Below are 21,077 nucleotides of genomic sequence, written 5' to 3' on the forward strand. Positions count from 1 at the left end.
TCTGAACCTCAGGGAGGACAGCCAATTGTTTCTGGAAAAAAATGGATAAAGCTGAGATCTGGACCTTGATAGAGCCCAATCTTTGGCCCATATCCACACCTGCTTGCAGGAAAAGGAGAAAACGTCCAAGTTGAAACTCCACCGCAGGAAATTTCTTCGATTCACACCAAGACACATATTTTTTCCAAATTCGATGGTAATGTTTAGACGTTACCCCCTTCCTAGAATAGAAGGAACAAGTGGTTAGAGACAATGGTCTCAAACCCCATAAACCGGCACTAATTAGTTATATTCCATTAAAAACCAGTGTTTCTTTAAAGCTGCTGAGTAGAAACAGCTTGCTAGGCTGCACAAAAAAAACCAATTAGAACAAAATGGAGATAACGCTGTGCTTAGACCACACTTACAAAAAAATTTGTAAAGTGTTTCTAAGCGCAGAGTTATCTCCATTTTGTTACCCCCTTCCTAGCCTGTATCAGGATAGGAATAACCTCGCTCAGAATACCCTTCTGAGCTAAGGTCTGGCGCTCAACCGCCATGCCATCAAACATAGCTGTGGTAAGTCTTGATTTGCAAATGGCTCCTGCAGTAGAAGATCCTCCTGAAGAGGAAGAGGCCTCGGATCTTCCAGCAGTAGATCCAGCAGATCCGCGTACCAAGCACTCCTTGTCCAGTCTGGAGCAATGAAGATTGCCAGAACCTTTGTTCTTTTTATTAGTTGTAGAACTATTGGAATTAGAGGAAGTGGAGGGAACACATACACTGATGTGAACACCCACAGTGTTACTAGTGCGACCACCGCCACTGTCTGGGGGTCTCTTGACCTCTGCAGCTTCTTGTTGAGGCAGGAGGCCATCATGTCTATGTGAGGAACCTACCACCAACCGGTTACCTCCTCGAACACCTCCGGGTGGAGGCCCCACTCTCCTGGATGGAGAACTTCTCTGCTGAGGAAGTCCGCTTCCCAGTTGTCTACTCCCGGAAAGAAGATTGCTGACATCGTTACAGCGTGACTTTCTGCCCAGAGGAGGATTCTTGACACCTCTGACATAGCAGCCCTCCTCTCCGTTCCGCCTTGTTGGTTTATGTAGGCCACTGTGGTCACATAGTCCGACTGAACCTGAACAGCCCGATCCTGTAGAAGGTGTGCTGCTTGAAGAAGGCTGTTGTATACGGCTCTTAGCTCCAGGATGTTTATCGGAAGAAGGGACTACTGACTTGACCACCTTCCTTGGAAGGTTTCCCCTTGAGCGACTCTCCCCAACCTCTTAGACTTGCATCCATGGTTAGAATGATCCAGTCCTGAACTCCGAACCTTCAGCCCTCCTGAAGGTGTGGTAGTTGTAGCCACCAGAGGCGCGAAATCCTGGCTTTCGGTGACAGACGTATTCTCTGGTGCATGTGTAGGTGAGATCCCGATCACTGGTCCAAGAGATCCAGTTGAAAAGGATCGAGAATGAAACCTTCCATACTGCAGAGGCTCGTAGGAGGCAACCATCTACCCCAGAAGGTGGATGCACTGATGAACCGATACCCGGGCAGGCTTCAAGGCATCTCGGACCATTGTTTGAATCCCCAACACTTTCTCCACTGGTTGAAACACCGCTCTGCCCCTCTGTGTCGAGGATCATCCCCAGGAAAGACAGCCTCCTTGTCGGCTATAGATGAGACTTTGGAAGGTTGAGGATCCAACCGTGCTCCCTGAGCAGATGCGTTGTGAGAGCAATGGATCTTAACAACTTCTCCCTGGACAATGCCTTGATCAGCAGATCGTCCAGATATAGATTTATGTTCACCCCCTGCTTGCGGAGGAGAACCAGCATCTCTGCCATCACCTTGGTGAAGACCCTCGATGCCGTGGAGAGACGGAGCGGCAGTGCCTGAAACCGATAGTGATCGTCTAACAGTGCAAACCTGAGATAAGCCTGATGCGGCGACCAGAACGGAATGTGGAGGTACGCATCCTTGATGTCCAGAGACACTCCCCCTCTGACAGTCCTGAGATAACCGCTCTCAGAGACTCCATTTTTAATTTGAAGTCCCTGAGATAAGGGTTCAAAGATTTCAAGTTCAGAATTGGCCTGACCGAACCATCCGGCTTTGGCACCATGAAAAGGTTCGAATAGTAACCCTTGTTCAACTGAGGAGGTGGAACTGGAACAATTTTCGGATAGCGTCCAGAAGAATAGCTCTGTCTGCCGGCAAAACCGGCAAGCCTGGTTTGAAGAATCGGTGAGGTGGGATGGTTTGAAACTCCAGCCTGTACCCCCGGGACACAATATCCTGTATCAAGGGCTCCAGGCCAGACGACACTCAGACGTGGCTGAAATGCCGGAGTCTTGCTCCCACCTGACCTACCTCCAGGCTGTGCGGTCCACCATCATGCGGAGGACTTTGAGGTACCAGAAGTAGGCTTCTGGTCCTGGGAACCCGCGGGAGCAGGCTTTTTGAATTTGGCACGACCACCTCTAAAGAAGGTGTGAGAGGGCTTGTTCTTTCTAGGCCTAGCAGGCCGAAAGGACTGTGAAGTGTTGGGAGTAAAAGGCTTCTTCGTAGCCGGTACAGCTGAGGGGAGAAAAGGAGATTTACCTGCGGTAGCCGTGGCAATCCACGCATCCAGCGCCTTCCCAGAGCATGACCTGTATAGGGTAGGCTCTCCACACTTTCTTTGGATTCCGCATCCGCAGACCATTGGCGCAGCCAGGGACCCCTGTGAACCGAGACGGACATGGAGGAGAACCCCACAGCCATGGAACCCAGATCCTTCACAGATTCTACCAGGAACCCTGCACAATCCTGTATGCTACGTAAAAATAAATCAACGTCACCTTTATCCATCGTTACTATAGCTTTGAAATCCATGCACAGGCAATAGTAGCCCGCAGTATAGCCCCTGAAGCTGTGTATATGGATTTGAGCGTAGCATCCACTTTGCGATCTGTCGGGTCTTTCAACGCGGTAGATCCCAGGACTGGTAAGACCACCTGTTTTGAGAGCCTGGAGACAGAGGCGTCAACTATAGGCAGGGACTCCCATTTTTTTCTATCATCTTCCGGGAAGGGAAAAGCAATAAGAACCCTTTTAGGGATCTGGAATTTTTGTCCGGGTTTTCCCAGGCTTTTTCAAATATAGCATTTCATTCCTTAGATGCCGGGAAGGTGAGAGGGGCCTTCTTACTGTCTGTGAAGTAAGCCTCCTCAGGAGGTGTGATAGAAATATTTAATATGTTTAATAATAAATATTAAATATTCAACACATCCCGCACGGCCTCAATCATCAACTGCACCCCTTTAGCAGGTGATGCCGTCCCCCTTGACACATCCCCATCACCATCTGTTGTGTCAGAATCAGTATCCGTGTCATCCTGCATAATTTGGGCAAGAGCACGTTTGTGAGAATGTACCGCAAGGGGGCCCGAGGGAACAGGACCGGACCATACTGCCATAGAGGACTGTAATACCTGAGTTGCATGCTCAGTCCTTGAAACCCTTTCAGAAACCTGAGAAATAGTCCCCCTAAGAGAGGCTAACCACTCCGGTTCCCTAGCCGGGATCTGCGCTACAACAGTGCAATCCTGATTACATGGGATGGGATCTTCCTGAGAAGATAAATCCTCTGCAGCATATGAGACAGAGTCTCAAGACATGTTTGCTTGTACACCCCACACACTGCATATACACACAGGGTACAGGACAGCCAGAGTTTCATCCCAAGAATGGCAGAGAGACACAGAGACTGGAGCCAACCCACACACAGCGCTATATAAGTATAGGGAGACCCTTCACCAGCACTGACTGTGTCCCTTAATAGGTGACACAGTCTGTATACAGCTCCCCCCCTTCTACAACCCCCTGGTACCGTACAGATAGCTGGTGGTGCTCTGGAGGGACTGCTCTTCCACTGGCAGTGTGTCTGCAGGCAGGAAAATGGCGCTTTACGCTGCTGGGTCTGCTCTGAGAAGCTCCGCCCCCTTAATGGTGCTGTCTTCCCGCTCTTCTGAGATTATACTGGCCTGAGGATTTTGTGGTGGCTGAGATCCGAGGACCCCAACATGCTTTTTGGTCAGTGTAGGGTTAAGGCACGGGCTCAGGGCGCCCCTCACAGCGCCACACCAAGTACCGCTGAGTCCCCGGAGCGCAGTTAGTTGCCACCACCCTAATTGGCTGGAGTCGATACCAGAAGGCCAATTTAAACACCTCACAAGAAATTGTACTAACAATGGTACATATGAGGAACAGGCAGAAATATTAAGTAAAAAGTTTGAAGCCTCAGGTTACAACACCGATAGGGTAATGAGCTCCAAAAATAAGGTAGCGGAAATAGACAGGAAGGAATTATTAAAACCCACTATTCGAGGTGAAACTAGAAATAATAATTATGAATGGGCATTTATCACCTCTTTTAGCAGCCAGCACAAAAGGTTGGAAGGGTCATTAAAGAGACATTGGAAAATCTTAAAGAAAGACCCGTTAGTAGGAGATTTGCTCCCCTCCAAACCGAAATGTATATACAGAAGAGCACCTAGTCAACTTAGTCACGTTTGCGTTTAAAACACTCAACATATTCACCCAATCATCCGTCGGCGGTGCCAACACGGTCACTCTCACAGTATTTTCTGTCCCCACTCCAGCCTCCTCCTGGGAAGAGCATTCAGCCTCAGACATGTCGACACACCCGTACCGACACCCACAACCACACCGGGGCTATAGGAGAAAGACCCACAATAAAGCCTGCAAGAGGCACACAGAGTTCTGCCAGCTCACACCCAGCGCCTATCCCGGTACTGAGGCCAATAAAGTGACTGCCCAGACCTGTTAGCGCTTTATATATAAACAAATCAGCACCAAATTATTTGTGCCCCCCCTTCTTCACCCTGTTACTTGTACAGCAGTGCGGAGGACAGGACCAGCGTCTCTGCAGCTTCTGAGGAGAGAAAATGGCGCTGGTCAGAGCTGTGTGGGCTAAGCCCCGCCCACTACATGGCGCGCTTCATTCCCTCTTAAATCTATGTTTATACTGGCGGGGGTCCCTTAACTAGTGCCCAGGGCACTGTTATAACACATGCCAGTCTGAATTTGAGGTCTCATGCTGCCCAGGGCGCCCCCACTTCGCCCTGGACCCTGCCGTGCTGTGGTATGTGTGGGAGCATGGCGCCCAGCGCGCCCGCTGCGCGGTACCTCTTCTGCCATCACTGAAGTCTTCTGATCTTCTCATACTCACCCAGCTTCTATCTTCTGGCTTTGTGAGGGGGTTGACGGCGCGGCTCCTGGAACAAGCAGCTAGGCGTACCATAGTGATCGAACCCTCTGGAGCCAATGGTGTCCAGTAGCCTAAGAAGTAGAGCCCTTGAACTCTTAAGAAGTAGGTCTGCTTCTCTCCCGTCACTCCCACGATGCCCGGAGCCTGTTGCCAGCAGGTCTCACTGAAAATAACAAACCTAACATAAAGTCTTTTTCTGAGAAACTCTGGAGAGCTCCTCAGTGTGCATCCAGTCTCACAGGGCAGAGAATCTAACTGGAGACTGGAGGAGGGGCATAGAGGGAGGAGCCAGTTCACACCCATTCAAAGTCTTATAGTGTGCACATGTCTCTTGCAGATCCCATCTATACCCCATAGTTCTTGAAGCATCCCCAGCATCCTCTAGGACGTTTGAGAAAACTGCTTATCCTTTATAATATGTCCTGTGTCAGTCTCCATTTTATCCCAGGACCTGGTCGCTTGAATTTTTCTACAGACAGCATTTTCATGGTCTGATCACACCCCTCTGATATGGTCCTGGCTGCATTTTCCCGCTACTACTCCTTTACCACCTTGGAGATTGCAGGATTATATATTAATGGATGCTGAAGGTAAATGCACCTGAAGATACTTCCAGAACGAACCATTGGTGTGTCCTTAAGGCCATGGATCAGAAGCCAGAGAAGGCTGTCATCCAAGTGCCAGGGGACAGGTAATCAGGGTGCAGGATTCTGAATGCAGGTTCCCGTAGACAAGCTCAATAAATGTATTATATACCTAAGGCGACGACTCAGATGCTGCCAACTCAGTAACAGGAGCCGCTCATTAGCCAATTCCCTGAGGCCGGCTGTTATAGGATCACCTATAGCATTGTGTCACGTGGCATGAGGAACCCCGAGCCTGTGCCCCAGCAAGCAGCCGCACCATGCCACAAATAATAGACATCCATAGCATACATAATATAGCATGTAATACCATAGACAGAGGTACTGCTAGCACACAGTATGGCTGCTGGTAACACAGTGACATGATGTGAGGGGAGAGCAGGAGTATAATAGGGACTGATGACTCCTGATGTATGAGATACACCAGAGAGTGTGGGGAGGAGACTGGTCAGATCTCTGGGCTGGTAACACAGTGACATAATGTGGGGGGAGAGCAGGAGTATAATAGGGGCTGATGGCTCCTGATGTATAAGATACATCAGAGAGTGTGGGGAGGAGACTGGTCAGATCTCTGGACTGGTAACACACAGTGACATGATGTGAGCGGGAGAGCAGGAGTATAAGAGGGGCTGATGGCTCCTGATGTATGAGATACACCAGAGAGTGTGGGGAGGAGACTGGTCAGATCTCTGGGCTGGTAACACACAGTGACATGATGTGAGGGGGAGAGCAGGAGTATAATAGGGACTGATGGCTCCTGATGTATGAGATACACCAGAGAGTGTGGGGAGGAGACTGGTCAGATCTGTGGGCTGGTAACACACAGTGACATGATGTGAGAGGGAGAGTAGGAGTACAGATATGTCCACTATTACCTTTCTGAAAACAGTGCCATGGTAGTAAATTTGGCATGACATATATTCCTTGTGTTTTTGTGCCGTCATATTGTGCCGTGACAATTCGTGACAATTCATAGTTTCACCACTGGGTGGCCAGTGCATCACGTAACATAGCTTTGCACTAACATTGCTGTTAAATAGACACTGTAATTAGTATGGCCAGCTTTAAAGTCTAATTGCTAATTGTGTAGGTGTGAAAATCTCAGTGTGAGAGGCCTTTGAAGTAGACTCCTTGGGGGGTACAGATTTTATCCTGGCTGGGGGATGTTACTATCAGTGAAGTGCGGTGGGCACGTCCCTGCTTACTATACAGTATGTTGCTCAAAGCACAGAGGTGAATGAACTCTAAAGTGAAATTAAATAATAAGTTAATAAAAACCTTAGTGCTATAGAGTAAGAGAACATATTATAAGATTTTGCAATGATAAAATATTTCCAAATAAAGGGCCTCATTACGAGTTGATCAGATGAAGCTGCTTTTTGCAGCCCGTGCGACCAACTAACCTCCGCCTATGGGGGTTGTTTTTTTTCCCATAGCAAGGCTTTGATCACTTGTGCAGGCCTGTTATGGTAAAAAATGTTGTGCAGTTTCTAAGTAGTTCTGGACTTAGGGGGTCATTACGACCCAATCGCAGCGTGTCGTCGTTCGCACAGCTGCAATCGGGTCCCTACTGCACATGCGCGATGGCCGCTATGCGCACACGCGGCTGTCGCTGGGAAACAACGCTGGAACAAAAAAAAAAGCGATTGCTGCAATGATCGCACGAAGATTGACAGGCGGAGGGGGTTCCTGGGCATCAACTCCGCGTTTACAGCCGTTTTCGGGGAGTGGTAAGAAAAACGAAGGCGTGGTGAGAGAAAATGCAGGCATGTCCAGGACGGGTGTCTGACGTCAGAGCCAGGACCGAACAGGCTGAAAACGTTGCAGCAGGTAAGTAAGTCACTGGCAACCCTGCGCTGAGGACACCGCTGGCACTGCCGACACCACTGCACTGGGGATGCTGCCAGTACTACTGCGCTGAGGACACCTCCTGCACTGCCGACACTGCTGGCACTTTTGCACCGAGGACACTTCCGGCACTCCCGCACTGCCGGCACCCCTGACTGCTGACACTGCTGGCACCCCTGCGCTGGGGATACTGCCATCACTCCTGCATTGAAGACACCTCTCGCACCGAGGACACTTCTGGCACTCCCACTCTGCCGGCATCCCTGAACTCCTGCAATGAGGACACCGTCTGCACTGCCAGCACTCCTGCAATGAGGACACCTCCCACACTGCCGACACCCCCGACCTGCCGGCATACCTATTGCTAGCACTCATGGACTGAGGACACCTCCCGCACTGCCGGCACTTCTGCACCGAGGACACTTCCAGCACTCCCACACTGCCGGCACCCCTGAACTCCTGCAATGAGGACAACTCCCGCACTGCCGACACTGCCAGCACACCTGCACAGAGAACACTTCCGGCACTACCAAACTGCCAGCACCCCTGAACTACTGCAATGAGGACACCGCCCACACAGCCGGCACTCCTGCAATGAGGACACCTTTCGCACTGCTGACACCCCCGCCCTGTCGGCACACCTATTGCTAGCACTCCTGCACTGAAGACACCTCCCACACTGTCAACACTGCTGGCACCCCTGCACCAAGGACACTTCTGGCACTCCCACACTGCTGACCCCCTGACTTGTAATAATTATTTAGACCATTTATTTTCTGTGCTGCCAGTGATTATAGAAAGAAATGGACAAGCCAGCTGCATGTAATTGGAATGGGTCATATTGTCGACAATAAGAAGGTCAACAGTCATTAGCTCGACCAATATTGGTCGACAGGCCATATGTCGACACATCAAAAAAGACAGTACGCAAACGAATAATGCATAGAATTTGCATAAAGGGCCCTTTACCTATCGTACTCATCCTTTCTGCAAATGCTTGAAATATCAAAATTAGACTACCTGCTTAAATTAATTTGTTATATTTTATCTGTAACATGTACTTCACCCGAGTATTACATTTGTTATGCAATCTTGAAAATCGTTTTTAAAAAAAAGTAGTCACCTACTTTGTAGCACTATTAAGTTTTAATTGACTTATTCTTTTATGTCACTTAAGACTTCATTCACCTCTGTGCTCTGAGTAACAAATAACTCAAATTTTTGCATTAATAAACTGAGGCTCTGAATTGCTAAAAGTTCACTGTTCATTTCAAATTCGAGGACAGCAGCCCTTCCCCCACCCAGAATACATGTTACTGTGCTGTATCTCTAACCCCCAAGGAATCTACTTCAAAGGCATCTCACACTGAGATTTTCACACCTACACAATTAGGAATTGGACTCTAAAGCTGGCCATACTGTACATCAGAACGAACTGCATACGATCACACACACTTAGCGATTTGGGCTGCTTTTCTAAGTGATTTGACTGTCACTTAGAAATTCAGCACAAATCGCTATGTGTGTATGGACTATAGCGATAGTGATGCGCATCTCCACTTGCTTGAAAGATCTAGTCATCGCCCATGTTTTCTCTATTGCGAACACGGCCAGTGACAAATCTCTCTTGCTGAGCCCGTATGATCACCGATATTGCTGGGCAGAAAATAACTCAGCGCATACACACTGAGAGATTTTCCCCCTGCCCAGTGATGTCAGCGGGAGTGAATGGTTTTCCATAGCAGGACGCCTACTGCTGAGGTGTCCTAGTGCAGGAGTGCTGGCAGTATCCCCAGTGCAGGGGTGCCGGCAGTGCAGGAGGTGTCCTCCTTGCAGGAGTTCAGGGGTGCTCGTAGTGCGGGCAGGGCGGGCAGTGCTGGCAGTGTCCTCAGTGCAGGGGTGCCGGCAGTGTCGGCAGTGCGGGAGTACTGGAGGTGTCCTTAGTGCAGAAGTTCATGGGGGGGCGGCAGTGTGGAAGTGCCAGAAGTGTCCTCGGTGCAGGGCTGCCAGCAGTGTTGGCAGTGTGGGAGGTGTCCTCAGTGCAGGAGTTCAGGAGTGTCGGCAGTGCAGAAGGTGTCCTCCTTGCAGGAGTTCAGGAGTGCTGGCTGTGCGGGCAGTGCCGACGGTGTCATCAGTACAGGGGTGCCGGCAGTGTCGGCAGTCCGGGAGTACTGGAGGTGTCTTTAGTGCAGGATTTCAGGGGTGTCGGCAGTGTTGGAGTGCCAGACGTGTCCTCAGTGCAGGGATGCCAGCAGTGTTGGCAGTGTGGGAGGTGTCCTCAGTGCAGGAGTTCAGGGGTGCTGGCAGTGCGGGCAGTGTCCTCAGTGCAGGGGTACTTGGTGCAGGGGTGCTATCAGTGTTGGCAGTGAGGGAGATGTCCTCAGTGCAGGAGTTCAGGGGTGCCGGCAGTGTAGGAGGTGTCCTCATTGCAGTAGTTCAGGGGTGCTGGCAGTGCAGGCGGTGTCCTCAGTGCAGGGGTGCCGGCAGTGTTGACAGTGCGGGAGTACTGGAGGTGTCCTTAGTGCAGGAATTCAGGGGTCCTGGCAGTGTCGGCAATGCGGGAGTACTGGAGGTGTCCTTAGTGCAGGAGTTCAGTGGTGTCGGCAGTGTTGGAGTGCCAGACGTGTCCTCGGTGCAGGGATGCCAGCAGTGTTGGCAGTGTGGGAGGTGTCCTCAGTGCAGGAGTTCAGGGGTGCTGGCAGTGTCCTCAGTGCAGGGGTACTGCCAGTGTCGGCAGTGCGGGAGTACTGGAGGTGTCCTTAGTGCAGGAGTTATGGGGTGTCGGCAGTGTGGGAGTGCCAGAAGTGTCCTCGGTGCAGGAGTTCAGGGGTGTCGGCAGTGTGGGAGGTGTCCTCCTTGCAGTAGTTATGGGGTGCTGGCAGTGTGGGAGTGCCAGAAGTGTCCACGGTACCACCAACCAAGTGCAAGGAGGACATCTCCCGCACTACCGACACTCCTGCACTGTGGATACTGCTAGTCCTCCTGCACTGATTACACCACCTGCACCTCTGCACCGAGGACACTACTGGCACTCCCACATGTATTGGAGATAAATTAATATTTCACAATCAGCTGCCACTGCTGATATTCCCGTGTGCCTGATGGATAAACTACCCTGCACATATGGATGTCCATGTTGCTGCCCACGGTGCTGTTGGTGGCTAGAGGTGGGAGGAGAAGCCACCGGCATCCGTGATTCTGCTGACCGGAAGTCGGACCCGGTCACATGCTCGTTGCCAGGGGTTACATGCTCATTGCCAGGGGTTACATATGCTTGTTGCCATAGGGGTTACATGCTTAGTGCCAGGGGGTTACATGCTCGTTCTGGGTAGCGCTGGGTAATGGTCTAGTAATACCCCTGGCATCTGTCTCCTAGAAGGGCCGTCTTCCATGCTGTCTGCATGGAATCTGCAGCTTCCAGTAGTAGGTAGAGCCTAAGCATCTATTCTGCCGGTGCTGCGCCCCCCTCCCCAGGACTCAGCTATCCAGGCTGCAGCTTTATGGCTGATCAGGCCCTGGGTCTCATGTTTCTTCACCCGCTTGTATGGCAGACAGAGCACCCAGTGACTTATTATGGAGCACAGCCCAAGCACTGGACTGATTTGTGGCAGACAGGTGCCGCATCCACCTGTATGGCAGACAGAGCACCCGGTTACTTATTATGGCAGCACAACTGGGGCGGAACTGACCTGCGGGGCAACTAGCCCAGGGCTACGATCAACTCGGAATGACCCCCCCATAGCTGCAATTTTGTTAGCAGATGGGTAAAACCATGGGGGTCATGCAGACCTGATCGCACACTAGGTTGTTTCGCTGCGCTGCGATCAGGTCATAACTGCGCATGTGTGTACACCGCAATACGCAGGCGCGTCGCACAGGTACAAAGTGGATCGTTGCTGAGCAATGGATTTAATGAAGAATCCAAGGAGATTGACTGGAAGAAAACATTTGTGGATGTCAACTGACCGTTTTCTGGGAGTGTTTGGAAAAACGCAGGTGTGTCAATGCGTTTGCAGAGTGGGTGTCTGACGTAAATTCGGGGCAATCACTTTAGCCTGTTGGTGACTGGAATTGACGTCGGACACCTGCCCTGCAAATGCTTGGACACGCCTGCGTTTTTCCAAACACTCCCAGAAAGCGTTCAGTTGCCACCCACAAATGCCCTCTTCCTGTCAATCTCCTTGCGATCTGCTGTGCGAATCGATTCTTCGTTAAATCCATCGCTCAGCAATGATCCGCTTTGTATCTGTACGACTCGCATGCGCATTGAGGTGCATACGCAGGTGCAGTTTTGACCTGATCTCACGGCTGCAAAAAAACCTAGCGTGCGATCATTTCGGAATGACCCCCATGGTTTTGCCCATTTGCAAATAAAATGCTGCTAGAATCAGGTCTGAACTACTCCCTCTAGAATCTCTATCAGACTTTCTGCTTGCTCAGTCTCTGAAAATGCCACCTGCTGTCTGAAAAGTGGTACTGCACTATATTTCAGATGAGATACACATGGCTTGTCGTGTATGTCTTGAGAGGAAAACTTATCTCGTGCCATGAACGGCAGGCCATGATACTTTTTTCAGAAAGGTAATAGTGGACACATCTGTATAATAGGGGCTGATGGATCCTGATGTATGAGATATACCAGAGAGTGTGGGGAGGAGACTGGTCAGATCTCTGGGCTGGTAACACACAGTAACATGATGTGAGGGGGAGAGCAGGAGTATAATAGGGACTGATGGCTCCTGACTCCCCCACTGGGAAAATACATTTTCCTCATTAGTTTGTACAGAGGAGGGTGTAGGATAAGGGATTGCTGTAGTAACTGAGTAAGGAGAATATGTGACTCTTTTCTGTAATAAGTGTTTTTTACTCACCTGTGCTGATATCTGTAGGGATTTCCTCCTCCTTACACTGCTGATCACCCCTCACATACGTCTCTTCTTCTCCCTCTATATCTTCTGCCTTCATATCAGTCACATACGTCTCTTCTTCTCCCTCTATATCTTCTACCTTCATATCAGTCACATACGTCTCTTCTTCTCCCTCTGTATCTTCTACCTTCATATCAGTCACATACGTCTCTTCTTCTCCCTCTATATCTTCTACCTTCATATCAGTCACATACGTCTCTTCTTCTCCCTCTGTATCTTCTGCCTTCATATCAGTCACATACGTCTCTTCTCCTCCCTCTATATCTTCTGCCTTCATATCAGTCACATACGTCTCCTCTTCTCCCTCTATATCTTCTGCCTTCATATCAGTCACATACGTCTCTTCTTCTCCCTCTATATCTTCTGCCTTTATATCAGTCACATACGTCTCTTCTTCTCCCTCTATATCTTCTGACTTTATATCAGTCACATACGTCTCTTCTTCTCCCTCTATATCTTCTGCCTTCATATCAGTCACATACGTCTCCTCTTCTCCCTCTATATCTTCTGCCTTCATATCAGTCACATACGTCTCTTCTTCTCCATCTATATCTTCTGCCTTCATATCAGTCACATACGTCTCTTCTTCTCCCTCTATATCTTCTGTTTTAATATCAGTCACATACGTCTCTTCTTCTCTCTCTATATCTTCTGCCTTCATATCAGTCACATACGTCTCTTCTTCTCCCTCTATATCTTCTGTTTTAATATGAGACAGACGTTCTACCTAAAACGCATACAGTCAGAAACAGTGAAACAGTATAATATCAGTGTATAAGACACACAGCTGCTCTACAGATCATATAGTGACAGGCACATTGGTATATTGGTGAGACCCTAAATTCCACCTACCTGATCCTCCTGTGGGATCCTGTGATTCTCCTCTGTACAATCCTGGGAATACAGAGGACGGGGACATCTCTCTGGGGTATCTCTGTTACTGGGCCCATCTGTAGGAGACACACAGTCACTGAGTACAGTATATATATGTGATTATCAGATGATGTGTGCATATAGGGGCCCCCATACCTGCTCTCCCCTGTACAATACATGACAGTCTCCTCTTACCCAGTGATGTAAGGGGCCGGTGATTCTCCATCATCACGTCCGTGTACAGACCCCTGTGTTCCTCTATATACTCCCCCTCCTGCATGGAGAGATAGACAGTGACATCCTGACACCTTATAGGAACCTGACACACACAGTGATACAGTCATCACCCAGACACATCCCCTGGTGTTACTGTATAATGTCCCATTCCCAGCAGTCACCTCTCCAGTCATCACCCAGACACGTCTCCTGGTGTTACTGTATAATGTCCCATTCCCAGCAGTCACCTCTCCAGTCATCACCCAGACACGTCCCCTGGTGTTACTGTATAATGTCCCATTCCCAGCAGTCACCTCTCCAGTCATCACCCAGACACGTCTCCTGGTGTTACTGTATAATGTCCCATTCCCAGAAGTCACCTCTCCAGTCATCACCCAGACACGTCTCCTGGTGTTACTGTATAATGTCCCATTCCCAGCAGTCACCTCTCCAGTCATCACCCAGACACGTCTCCTGGTGTTACTGTATAATGGCCCTCATTCCGAGTTGTTCGCTCGCAAGCTGCTTTTAGCAGCTTTGCACAGGCTAAGCCGCCGCCTACTGGGAGTGAATCTTAGCATAGTATAATTGCGAACGAAAGATTCTCAAAATTGCGATTACACACCTCTTAGCAGTTTGAGTAGCTCCAGACTTACTCGGCATCTGCGATCAGTTCAGTGCTTGTCGTTCCTGGTTTGACGTCACAAACACACCCAGCGTTCGTCCAGACACTCCTCCGTTTCTCCAGCCACTCCCGCGTTTTTCCCAGAAACGGTAGCGTTTTTTCGCACACACCCATAAAACGGCCTGTTTCCGCCCAGAAGCACCCACTTCCTGTCAATCACATTACGATCACCAGAACAAAGAAAATACCTCGTAATGCCGTGAGTAAAATACCTAACTGCATAGCAAATTTACTTGGCACAGTCGCAGTGTGGACATTGCGCATGCGCACTAAGCGGAAAATCGCTGCGATGCGAAGAAATTTACAGAGCGAACAACTCGGAATGACCACCCATGCCCCATTCCCAGCAGTCACCTCTCCAGTCAGCAGCTGAATGATCTTGTTGGTGAGTTCCAGGATCTTCTGGTCATTGTGCCTCCCATGTATCAATGAGTGAGGTGGAGGCACCGCGATGGGGCGATGGGTCCTGCTTAGTCCACCTGAACACGAGGATGGCTGCTGGATGTCTTCTTCACTACAGTATAATCCTGCAAAATGGGGGAGACATCAATATCAATGTAACTACTCCCAGATCTCCTCACCTCCCCAGTCATGTCCCTGTATTATTACTATAAATTTAACTGATGTCACTGTGATGCTCCCAGATCCCCTCATCTCCCCAGTCATGTCTCTGTATTATTACTATGGATAAAAGTGATGTCACTGTGATGCTCCCAGACGCCCTCACCTCCACAGTCATGTCCCTGTATTATTACTATAGATATTAGTGATGTCACTGTGACGCTTCCAGGTCCCCTCACCACCCCAGTCATGTCCCTGTATAATTATTATAGCTATAAGTGACGTAACTATGATGCTCCCAGACCCCGTCACCTCCCCAGTCATGTTCCTGTATTATTACTAGAAATATAAGTGATGTCACTGTGACACTTCCAGATCCCCTAAACTTCTCAGTCACGTTCCTGTATTGTTTCTAGAGATATGTGATGTCACTGTAACTCTCCCAGATCCCTCACCTCCCCAGTGATGTCCCTGTATTGTTACTATAGATTGAAGTGACATCACTGTGACACTCCCAGATCCCCATGCCTCCCCAGTCATGTCCCTGTATTATTACTATAGATATAAGTGATGTCATTCGCTCACCTCCCCAGTCATTTCCCCATATTGTTACTATAGATATAAGTGACATCACTGTGACACTCCAAAATACCCTCACCTCCCCATTCATGTTCCTGTATTATCACTATAGATATAAGTGAAGTCACTGTGACATTCCCAGATACCCTCACCTCTCCAGTCATGTCCCTGTATCATTACTATAGATATAAGTGGTGTCAGTGATGCTCCCAGATCCCCTCCCCTCCCCTGTCATGTCCCTGTATTATTACTATACAGTAGATATGTGATGTCACAGTGACACTCCCAGATCCTTTCACCTCCCCAGACATGTCCCTGTATTAATACTATAGAGATAAGTGATGTCACAGTGATGCTCCCAGATCCACTCACCTCCCCAGTCATGTCCCTGTATTGTTACTATAGATAGAAGTGACATCACTGTGACACCCCCAGATCCCCATACCTCCCCAGTTATGTCCCTGTATTATTACTATAGATATAAGTGTTGTCACAGTGACACTCCCAGATCCCCTCACCTCCCCAGTCATGTCCCTGTATTATTACAATAGATATAAGTGATGTCACTGTGACACTCCCAGATCCCCATACCTCCCCAGTTATGTCCCTGTATTATTACTATAGATATAAGTGATGTCACTGTGACACTCCCAGATTCCCTCACCTCCCCAGTCATGTCCCTGTATTATTAGTATAGATATAAGCGATGTCACTGTGACACTCACAGATCCCCTCACCTCCGTAGTCATGTCCCTGTATTATTACTATAGATATAAGTGGTGTCACTGTGACATTCCCAGATCACCTCACCTCGCCAGTCATGTCCCTGTATTATTACTATAGATATAAGTGGTGTCACTGTGACATTCCCAGATCCCCTCACCTCCCCAGTCATGTCCCTGTATCATTACTATAGATCAGTGGTTCTCAAAATTGGTCCTCAGGACCCCACACAGTTCATGTTTTCCATGTCACCCAGCAGGTGCACTGTGTATCACCAACTGTCCCATTTTAAAAATCTACAGGTGAGCTGCAAAATATGAAATGTGTGGGGTCCTGAGGACCGAGTTTGAGAACCTGTGCTATAGATATAAGTGGTGTCACTGTGACACTCCCAGATCCCTTCACCTCCCCCAGTCATGTCCCTGTATTGTTACTATAGATAGAAGTGACATCACTGTGACACTCCCAGATCCCCATACCTCCCCAGTTATGTCCCTGTATTATTACTATAGATATAAGTGTTGTAACAGTGACACTCCCAGATCCCCTCACCTCCCCAGTCATGTCCCTGTATTATTACAATAGATATAAGTGATGTCACTGTGATGCTCCAAAATCCCCTCACCTCCGCAGTCATGTCCCTGTATTATTACTATAGATATAAGTGATGTCACTGTGACATTCCCAGATCCCCTCACCTCGCCAGTCATGTCCCTGTATTACTATAGATATAAGTGAATTCACTGTGACATTCCCAGATCCCCTCACCTCCCCAGTCATGTTCCTGTATCATTACTATAGATCAGTGGTTCTCAAAATTGGTCCTCAGGACCCCACACAGTTCATGTTTTCCATGTCACCCAGCAGGTGCACTGTGTATCACCAACTGTCCCATTTTAAAAATCTACAGGTGAGCTGCAAAATATGAAACGTGTGGGGTCCTGAGGACAGAGTTTGAGAACCTGTGCTATAGATATAAGTGGTGTCACTGTGACACTCCCAGATCCCTTCACCTCCCCCAGTCATGTCCCTGTATCATTACTATAGATAGAAGTGATGTCACTGTGACATTCCCAGATCCCCTCATCTCCCCAGTTGTGTCTCTGTATCATTACTATAGATAGTAGGATTTTGGTACTTACCAGATAAATCCGTTTCTTTGAATCCGTAGGGGGCACTGGAGTACTCTTGGGATATGGACAGGCTTTAGCAGGACAGGCACTGAATATTTAAATTAGTAACTCTCCTCCCCTCCATATTCCCATAGTACCTCAGTGTTTTTTACTGAGCCGAACAGTAGCGATAGAGAAGATGAACAATGGAGAAGTACATATAACATTATAACTTAACAGACAACAATAAAGTTAACACATAACGTAACTGAAGATTAAACAGTTGACACCATAATTGATATAACCTGAACATTTGAACAAGTCGGTGAGAATGTTTTACCATAAGATCCACTGAACTTACCACAAGACAGGTAAAACTGCTCTGGGTGGGCGTCCAGTGACCCCTACGGATTCAAAGAAAAGGATTTATCTGGTAAATACCAAAATCCTACTTTCTTTTTCATCCACTAAGGGTCACTGGAGTACTCTTGGGACGTACCAAAGTTTCCCCCTTGGGCGGGAGAGCTGTTTAGCACCTGTAACACTAGGCGGCCAAAGCTAGATGCTGATGCCGCAAACATATAAAACTTGTAAAAGCACACAAATGTGTGCACTGATGACCATGTAGCCGCACGGTAAAGCTGTGTCGTAGAAGCCCCACGACCTGCTGCCCATGCAGTTCCCACAGAACGTGTGGAGTGAGCTGTAACTGATGTAGGCGGCTGTAGCCTAGCATGAAGGTAAGCCTGACATATGGTAAATTTAATCCATCTGGATAAGGTCTGCTTGGAAGCTGGCCAACCCATCTTGACAGCATCATAAAGAACAAACAATGTATCCGTCTTACGAACTGTAGACGTTCGGGCTATATAAACGCGTAGTGCGCGTACCACATCCAAAGTAGCTGAAGTTCCTGAATCTTCTGATAACACAGGAACTACTATTGGTTGATTGATGTGAAAAGAGGACCCTACTTTTGGTAGGAAAGCGGGATTCGTCCGAAGTTCCGCTCTGTCATCATGAAACACCAAATATGGTGGCTTGCATGACAAGGCACCCAAATCTGAAACACGCCTTGTCACAGCTAAGGCAAGGAGAAAAATAGTTTTCCAAGTGAGAAACTTAATATCCACTTGTTGTAAGGGTTCAAAATATGAAGACTGTAAGAAATCCAAAACCAGATTCAAGTCCCATGGCGCTGTAGGTGGAATGAATGGAGGCTGTACTCTGAGGACACCTTGCAGAAAGGTGTGTACAGTCAGCAAAAGAGCCAAATGCCTTTGAAAGTAAAGTGACTAAGCAGATACCTGCACCTTTAGTGTAGAGAAACGTAGTCCTCCATCTAATCCCGTCTGTAGAAATAACAAAAGACGGGATAACTTGAAAGATGATGTCGGAAACTTCCGAGCTTCACACCAACCTATATAGGCACGCCAAATTTTGTGATAATGAGCTGCCGTAACTGGCTTCCTAGCTCGTAACATGGTTGGTATAACAGATTCCGGAATGCCCTCTCTTCTTAAGAGGGCGGTCTCAACAGCCACCCCGTCAAACGCAGTCGCGCTAAATCGGGGTAAAGGAACGGACCCTGTTGTAACAAGTCCGGACGTAGCGGGAGCGGCCAAGGATCGCCTGCGAGTAGTCCGCGGAGATCCGAGAACCATGCTCTCCGTGGCCAATGAGGTGCCACTAGTATGACTGTGGTGGACTCTCGTTTGATTCGTTTTAGCAACAGAGTGAGCAGCGGAAACGGTGGAAACAGATACACAAGGCTGTACGGCCACGCGATCGTGAGAGCATCCACTGCCACTGCCGTTGGATCTCGTGTTCTGGACACATACTGGAGATGCCATCATGTCCACCTGTGGGTAACCCCACCTCTGGACCAACATGTGAAACACTTCTGGAGTTAATGCTCATTCTCCTGGATGAAAATCCCGACGGCTGAGATAATCCGCCTCCCAGTTGTCTACTCCCAGAATGAACACTGCCGACAATATCACCTGGTGATGCTCGGCCCAATTGAGGATTCGAGCTACTTCCCGCATGGCCATGCGGCTTCTCGTTCCATCGTTTGTTGATGTACGTGACTGCCGTCGCGTTGTCTGACTGCACCTGGACAGTCTGAGATCGGAGCATGTGCACAGCTTGTCGCAGCGTGTTGTAAATTGCCCGAAGTTCCAGGACATTTATAGACAGCAATCTTTCGTGATCTGCCCAGAGATCCAGGAGCTGACACTTTTGGATCACAGCTCCCCAACCTCTGAGACTCGTGTCCGTCATTAGAATTATCCAATTCCAGGCGCCAAACCTTTTCCCTGCAGTGAGATTGTGTACTTTGAGCCACCAGAGTAGAGACACTCTGGCCCGTGGAGACAACCGCATCATCTGGTGAATCTGCAGATGCGAGCCTGACCACTGTGCGAACACATCCAGTTGAAAAGAACGTGAGTGAAATCTTCCGTACTGAAGCGCCCCGAAAGCCGCCACCATTTTCCCTAACAGTCGAATGCAAAAATGTACCGAGACTGTACGTGGCTTGAACACTAACTGTACCAGATGACGAATACGCTGTACCTTCTGTTCTGGCAGGTAAATTCTTTGATTCACCGTATCGAGAATCATTCCTAGGAATTGAAGTCGTTGAGATGGAATCAGTTTTGATTTCTTGAAATTGACAATCCAACCGTGCTGAACTAGCACATTGTATGCCAGCAAGGCATGTTGGAGGAGTATCTGTTGAGACGGAGCTTTGATGAGCAGATCGTCCAAGTACAGAACTATTATCACTCCCAGGGATCTGAGATAAAATCTCATCACAGACATCACTTTAGTGAATACCCGAGGCGCTGACGACAGGCCAAACGGTAGAGCCTGAAATTGGTAATGGTTTTGCCGTACCGCAAACCTTAAGTACCTCTGATGCGGTGGCCAAATTGGAATGTGTAAGTACACATCCTTGAGATCCAGCGCTATCATGAATTCCTGTGGCTCTAAGCCTGCAATTACTGACCGCAGGGATTCCATCTTGAATCTGTAGTAAGTGACGTACTGATTGAGACCCATTAGGTTCACTATTGGTCTGACCGAGCCATCCGGCTTTGGTACTACAAAATGATTGGAATAATAACCCTGACCTTGTTGGTGAACAGGGACCAGAATAAAAACTGCTGAATCTCGCATAGACTGAATTGCGATTTGCAGAACTGCCTTCTTGTCTTCTGACACAGGCAGTCCTGTCTTGAAAAACCGCACTGGTGGGAGACAGTCGAACTCTATTTTGTAACCTTTTAACACTAAATTGCGGATCCTCTGATCTGTGGATGTCTGGAACCACGCCAAATGAAACGTCGGAAGGCGTGCCCCCACAACTGAAGATCCGAGATGGGCTGGGAGCCCGTCATGCCACTGGCTTGTCGGTGATCTTAGCTTCCTGACGACGAGTGGTGGTTTGTTGAAAACCACGTCCTCTACCACGTCTACCAGATGTGGTTGTTCCTCTACCACGGCCTCGAAAGGGCTGAGGTATAAAGGATTTGAACGCTGGTCCAGAGTATTTCCATCTAGGTACCGTTGGAGGTAATGGTAGGAAAACAGACCCCCCCCCCCCGAGTGACCGCCGTGCCGTAACTAGTGACGCTAAAAGAAC

The 21,077-nt window shown here is 48.8% G+C and overlaps 1 protein-coding gene across 1 annotated transcript in view; it reads right to left on the reverse strand.

Annotated features, from left to right (window-relative positions):
- Window positions 1-21,077, reverse strand: part of LOC135056945 (uncharacterized) — a 904,883-nt gene that overhangs the window by 131,718 nt on the left and 752,088 nt on the right. The window contains exons 10-13 of the mRNA XM_063962726.1: window positions 14,808-14,980; window positions 13,748-13,826; window positions 13,528-13,629; window positions 12,623-13,402 (exon numbers count right to left, since the gene is read on the reverse strand). Of these exons, the coding sequence (XP_063818796.1) occupies window positions 12,623-13,402; window positions 13,528-13,629; window positions 13,748-13,826; window positions 14,808-14,980 (1,134 nt within the window). The remainder of the gene's footprint in view (window positions 1-12,622; window positions 13,403-13,527; window positions 13,630-13,747; window positions 13,827-14,807; window positions 14,981-21,077) is intronic.

Source organism: Pseudophryne corroboree, chromosome 3 (assembly GCF_028390025.1).
Source record: "Pseudophryne corroboree isolate aPseCor3 chromosome 3, aPseCor3.hap2, whole genome shotgun sequence".
Classification (NCBI taxonomy): Eukaryota; Metazoa; Chordata; class Amphibia; order Anura; family Myobatrachidae; genus Pseudophryne; species Pseudophryne corroboree.